Consider the following 6,544-nt stretch of genomic DNA (forward strand, 5'->3'; position numbering starts at 1 on the left):
GGGGGGGGGGGGGGGGCGGTGGGAAGGAAAGTAAACGAGTTCTTGTAAACTCAAAATATCACGGAAGTTTGTCATCAAACATAGCCTGTCCCGAGAAACTCGTAGTTTTCCTGGAGTAAAGCTAGAGGAAATCTGCGACAGGCAACACTGAAGGACAAATATTCGTTCACATTTTTGCGACCAAAGGGTATTGTTTTTATCATACTTCAGATATTTCCGCACAACGCAGCTCTTGTTCTGCTTCATACCAGCCAAGTTGCCAAACATTGAAGTCATTCTATCTACGTGTAGGTTACTTGCTAGATTATGGCTTGTTTAGAACAATCCTGTGTAAGAGTTGCATTGCACTGATAACATTTCCTTTAAATCAGAGGAAACCTCAAAAAGTTCACCTTGATGACTTTAAAACACGGAATAAAGGAAGAAAATGCGGAAAAAAGTTACAAGAATTATGAACGTTTGGGGAGATTGAGACTGAAAACGAGAGGGCGAAGTTGAGGAATTTGCATGAGTAAGATTAATAGTATAAACTAAATAATGTGTGTATCTTTCCTCACAGAAAATGTGCCAACAGTGTAGACAATTGGAGAACTTTAATGTGTCCCACTGCAAGGTAAGAAGTTCGTTACTCTCCTGTTTTGAAAATACTTACTAATAGGCAACTTCCCATGGCCTTAACGTATTCTTGCATTCTTCTTTTGATGTGAACCCCAGTATGTCATACAAGATGATATTCCGAACTAGTTGATGACTGTGCTATTCTCTCCTAACTTGTCTGCTAAATCATGTATTCATATTGTGAGGAGAAGTTAGGCTTTGGTCACTTTAGGGACTCGGGTAGTTGTAAGGTAAGGTCTGCATACGAACCTAGTAGCCCATCAGGCCGGAGCTTATCCCGGTTTCAGCTGGTTGTAACGTGTTTGTTGTTTTTTTTTTTCTATTTCAGGGCTTGACTGACAATGCCATTAAAAATCTCGCGTTCTGCTGTCGATTACTGCGGACTCTAAACCTCGCAGGATGTAACAAGGTGAGAGGGAATGTGTTACCGCGTGACTAAAAGGAATGTGTTACCTTGTGGTCAGGAGAGTGCGTTTTCTTTTGACCTAAAAGAAAGCGTTGCCTCGTGACCAACCATTTAAGATGGTAGTTTTGCTGTACTTGACGTAACGTCCTACCAAATAGATAAGGTAGGAGGAGAGGGGGACGTGAAGTAGCCTGCGAAAGCAGACGTATTTCCGGCTGTCGCTTGTCTCCGCCGAAAATAACGTCTGTGAACCTGAGCCAGGAAACGATATATGTGACGTAGGAATTTTAAGCCAATCACAGTTCAGCTCAAGTAACCCCTGAACTACTGCTCGAGGAATTCGCTGCGAGGAGCACTCGAGTCTCATTCTATCATGGAATCTGATTGGCCGAGGAGAAAAGTCATTACGTCACAGAAATCGTTTCCTGGTTCGGATTCGCAGACGTTATTTTCGGTGGAGACAAGCGACAGCCGGAAATACGTCTGCGTTCGCAGGCTAGACGTGAAGATGCAGTTGGCAGTTTGTCTGAGAAATAATTTTATCTTATCTTTACGTTAGGGTGGAATAATTTTTTCACATCTTAAGATTGTTTTCCTGAGGCTCGTTTTTCCCATCTCTTTTTTCTTCTCTTTGCTCGTACAGGTCTCTCTTTTTACCACGTCTCGTCCCCTCGTAATAAATTAGATTATCCGTCCCTTTATTGCTATTAGTGATAGTCTTTTGAGCCTCAATGATTTGGGTGGCCTACAGTATCAAAAGACATGAAGTACTTCGTGACCTGTTCAAAAAATAGTAGCATTGCGTGACCCTCCAAAAATTGCGTGAAACCCACACAAAGACTGACGAGGAGACTAGTCAGCTATTCCGGTTATTTGCTCGTTTTCTGATCATGCTTTGTCGTTGCTCAGTTGACAGACTCAAGCCTTCAGTATTTATCAGGCGTTTGCCATTATATTGAGGCGTTAGATCTTTCTGGCTGCATACACATAACGTAAGTACAAAAGATTAATCACTGATGTTAATTTACAGTGTGTAATCATCTCATGAGGGAATTCTTGGCTGCATAAATTTCTTCTGCGCCACACATGAGCCAAGAGAAAAATCTGTATTTGACCTTTATCTAAAAGACTGCGCTAAGAAAGATATCTGTTGGCTGACTGTTCATAATGTATGGAGTTTACATGCTTACGTTTATTAAATACCTCTGGGTAATTAAATACCACCATAGTGAGCGCAAAGTACAAACTATTAAACCTGATTTTATTTGCCATTTCTCCCAAGTCAACTGTTTCGAACTGTTCTTTTTCTCGAGTCATTTCTTCGAAATATTTTCTTATTTTTACACCTTGTTCGGTAATCTCTCCTGCCCAAAGCTTTTATAGTATTATTTTAAAATAAAACACTCCAAAGTGTGCGGAGTAATTATTTCCTAGTAATATTAAGCGTAAAGAAGCCACGAGGAAGAATATAAGAGCCCTGTGATGTTTCCTGTGCCTGCATTCTTTCCTTTCTGTGCTATAGTTCACTTGGAGTCTTTGACGAAGGAGGAAATGTTCCGACTTGGCAATGATATGTAGTGATAAATGTTATTTTGTTTTTCATTCAGAGACAAATCCTTGCGGTATTTGAGGAAGGGGTGCAAGCAGTTGTCTTCTCTGACGATTCTGTACTGCAGAAATATCACAAAGTAAGCTCGTAGAATATAATAAACCGACCGGTTATATGTTTTCTCACTTTTTTCGTTAGTGACATTTTTTCGCGCGCTTTTCACCAGTACTATTTTTTTCCCGCGCTTGTTGCCGGTCACATGGCTTTATCCGCTTTTCACCGGTTACTGTTTCTTATCCTTCGTATCTGATTGGTTTATTTCACTGTGAACATGTTAATTGGCTCTGTGATTCGTTTGGTCCTAGTTTTAAGCTTATGCACCCAGGCGCCTTGGGTAAATTATTCAACAACAATGCTGTTCTCTTATAGCGTCTTTTTATTATTGCATTTTAGGTCAGCGGTTCAGAAGCTCCAGATCAAAAGTGCGCATGTGCTGCACAATGCTGACGACCCATCTCCAGCGCTAGGATTCTAACTGACCAGTAAAGACAAACGGCTCACTTCCACCCCACCCTCACCCCCATGGGCTGACTTCGGCAAACGTGTGATCGACAGCAGAGGCGTATTACATGAAGTGCTGTGGCCATAACAATCTCAAGGAGAAAAGAAGTTTTAAATATTAGTATGCAGATCGCATATCGTTCACGTATACAAATTGTTGTACATAGAATTGAGAAATGTAATTTCTTCTATTTAAGAATTCACTCCACGTTATGTAGATAGGAAGCGGAATTCTGCAGATATCAAGTATTAAGAGAAACTTTTACTTTGACCTTTTTTTGTAAGATCAGGGCGTAAAACCCCGGCCAAACGGACTCACAAGTAGTCGGAAGTAGCCGCAAGCTGAACTTGCGTAGAGACTTGCGTTGGGTGGCCAAAGAGACTCACAAGTTTCCACGCAAGTAAACGCAAGTGCACAAGGGCACGTAAGTCGCAAAACAAACCAATTTCAAGGCTACTGGCTCTGTCCCGCGCGGCCAAAATCCTGTATTTTTTTGGCTAATAAGTTGTTAAACAACTTGCGTTAACTTGGGTTGGGTGGCCAAATGGTGAAAAACTTGCGTCGACTTGCGTGCAAATTTGATCTTGACGAGAAAGAACGCAAGTGCACGCAAGGCCTTGCCAAACGGAGTCGCAAGAGGACCCACGTTTTCAACTTGTGTCTCCTTGCGAGTCCGTTTAGTACGTTGTGGTCAGAGCTGTGTGCAACCTTGATCCCAGGTTCATTCTTCTTTGCATCCCTTGTCAACGGAGCCTGAGATCGAGGTTGAGCTGTGTGGTTTTAGTCTCCTGCGCAGCCGTTATTTGGGTTGTGACGCAACGCTCTTCCCCATTTTGCGTGACGACGCAAAGAGACTAATGTGGTTCAGCTTGGCAAGCACTTACTGAGGTCGTTGTGGGCCAGGTTCGTTAACCCTCTCTTTCACCTCGGAGTACTTATACCTAACCGCACCTTTTCGCTGCGCTTCGGCGGTATATGAGGCGAGTTTCGGCGAGGCATAGTTCGTGTCTTAGCCCAATAGCGAGAGCAGTCGAGCCAAAACGCCCTCGGTGAGACCAGCCGGGCCATATTCGACCATAAATCCGGCCAAATCCGGTCAGTGATCTACTCGATTCTTCCGCAGAAGAATTGGCCGGAAGAGCTAGTGAAAATTCTTGATACGTATTTTGTGCATTACTGGCAAACGTTCCTTTAACTTAGAGAAAATCTCTCTCAAGCTCATCAAAAAATCAATAAGCTTAGTAAAAACTAAATTTTTAAATTATTAAGTCCTCTGTGATTCCAAAATTTACGTTTCGAGCCTAGAAATTGTTAAGGAGATCAACTCAGTTCTCAATCAGTGATTAATTTCGTCTGGAAATCCAAAAAGAGCGAGATCAAAGGACTAACTTTAGTCCGTGACTATAGATATGGCAGATTACGAATGTCATATATAGAATCTCTAAAGAAAACACCAAGACACAGACTTGTCTGACTATCTAGGTCATAAAGGGGCTATGTAATGTTCATCTGGGTGTTTTCCCAGTTCCACTTTTAATGGTCGAAGTTGTTTCTGGAGTCTTTTGCAAGATATGCTGGTATCCAGAACTCTAATCATTTTATTGGGGCTATCCACTGTTTATAAGGGATTTTTTTGCCAATTTTGCGTTCATTATTTAACCCTCGCAGCAATCGAATTGGAGTGGTTTTCAATGTATACTGATATACAGATTTCTGACCATTTTGGCTGCAGCAGTGATAAGATCTACGAGATGTATATATGAGCGTGTCGTACTTACAACTTCGACCAGTAAAAGCAGAACTGGGAAAACCCTGTTAAACACTGCATAGCACGTGAATAGTGATGACATTAACAACATATCTGAAAGGTATGAGTTGTAAGGTATTCGAGATATTAAACTCTGATTGTTCAACCTTTTTTTGTTCCGACACTTTCGAAAGTGAACTCACTCACAAAGATCGTTCTCTTACAGTTGTAACTCCCTATAAGGTATTGCTATGGATGGAGACCACGAGATTACACTCTTATTGTTAAGTCTTAATCAGTGGTAATGATGAAAACTAGTTTTTTTGCCACTTTCGAAAGTACATACCTCGGCTTGCACTCCCACACTGTATAAAAAGTCTGTCCCAGTGATATAGCATCAGATCGCAGCTTCTTGACCTTCCTAGCTTTGAGAGGTACAGAGCGAAATGCAATTGCAAGTGCCCAGGTTGCGATTTCGACATCACATTAGAGATATCTGATTAATAAATTTGCAACTACAGATCACAGTATAATCAGTTGAAATAGTGTAGAGAGAAATTTACAATTTCTCAGCGGGACCAGTGAAGGACCGTTATCCATACGATGCGACTTATCTATCTCCTTGTAGCTGTTTCGTTTGGCAGTTGTTTTGGGAAATACGGTGAGTGTAAAGTATTTTGTTAACATAAGATAGCTTTAACTTCAAACACACAGGTGGTGGTCGTATCACCCAGTCCCACGAGCTGGAGGCTCATGATGAATGGTCATATGTGTTTGACTTAAAAACATAGAAAACGTGTACCGTGTTTCTATCGAGTTTTCGTATAAATCCACTTGCCTTCTATCACGAATGCCGTTCTCACATTAGCCACCCTACTCATATCTATTCTGTTGTCGATAGCGAGTAGACCAGCAGTGTGCGCTTTTTAACAAACTGGCGGACGCTTAATTCTTTGCGTTTCGCGAGGTGTCTAAGAAGAGGATCATAGGATTAAGATAAAGTTTTGAATGACTAGTAGATTAATACTAAGACAATTAGATTATTCGCTCTCGAGTTGAATTGGGCTGCGCCCTCGTCAACTATTACACCATAGAAATCTCGAGCTACTAATCTAATTGTTGAATAGAAACACGATTTTAAACCAATCAGCGCGCGTATTTCTACTGGGCTATTTTCTAAAAGTGCTGAGAACTACACCTACCTATATAATTATTTTCTTCGAGTCTAAAGATGATTACTCTAGTGCTAACAAGCTGACGATCGAAACCTGTGGCATAGAGATGACACAAATTTATAAGTGCCTCATCAAGTTTTCATTCTCGACTACAAGCGATAACGGCCTCAGTAGATATTTCGTAGGCCGGGTTGAAACAAAGCTTCGAAACGTTAACTTATCCGACTATCCAGTTAGATTCACGCTCAAATATATACGAAGTTTGAAGCTTTCGCGACATGTTGACCTTGTTTGCTTTCAGTACAGTTATTTTATTATTTCATACTTGAGACCCCTGCCACGCTAATAGCTACACGAGGGATATTCCCCAATTTTTACCAGGGTATACCTAGTCACGTGACGCGTTTAGTCCAATTCGCCCGCGAACTCAAATATTTGATGAATGGATTTGATCCTTATTTGGAATTCACGAATGATCCGAACTTAA

At 41.3% G+C, this 6,544-nt stretch overlaps 1 protein-coding gene across 1 annotated transcript in view; it reads left to right on the forward strand.

The window, feature by feature from the left end:
* Nucleotides 1–5,052, forward strand: part of LOC110039618 (F-box and leucine-rich repeat protein 13-like) — a 39,176-nt gene extending 34,124 nt beyond the window's left edge. Inside the window, exons 20-24 of the mRNA XM_089280955.1 lie at nucleotides 560–613; nucleotides 947–1,027; nucleotides 1,934–2,016; nucleotides 2,632–2,712; nucleotides 3,027–5,052. Coding sequence (XP_089137081.1) covers nucleotides 560–613; nucleotides 947–1,027; nucleotides 1,934–2,016; nucleotides 2,632–2,712; nucleotides 3,027–3,108 — 381 coding nt within the window. The 3' untranslated portion in view covers nucleotides 3,109–5,052. The remainder of the gene's footprint in view (nucleotides 1–559; nucleotides 614–946; nucleotides 1,028–1,933; nucleotides 2,017–2,631; nucleotides 2,713–3,026) is intronic.
* Nucleotides 5,053–6,544: the final 1,492 nt, after the last annotated feature.

This window comes from Orbicella faveolata, unplaced genomic scaffold (assembly GCF_042242905.1).
Source record: "Orbicella faveolata isolate gen_17 unplaced genomic scaffold, um_ofav_v1 contig_48, whole genome shotgun sequence".
Classification (NCBI taxonomy): domain Eukaryota; kingdom Metazoa; phylum Cnidaria; class Anthozoa; order Scleractinia; family Merulinidae; genus Orbicella; species Orbicella faveolata.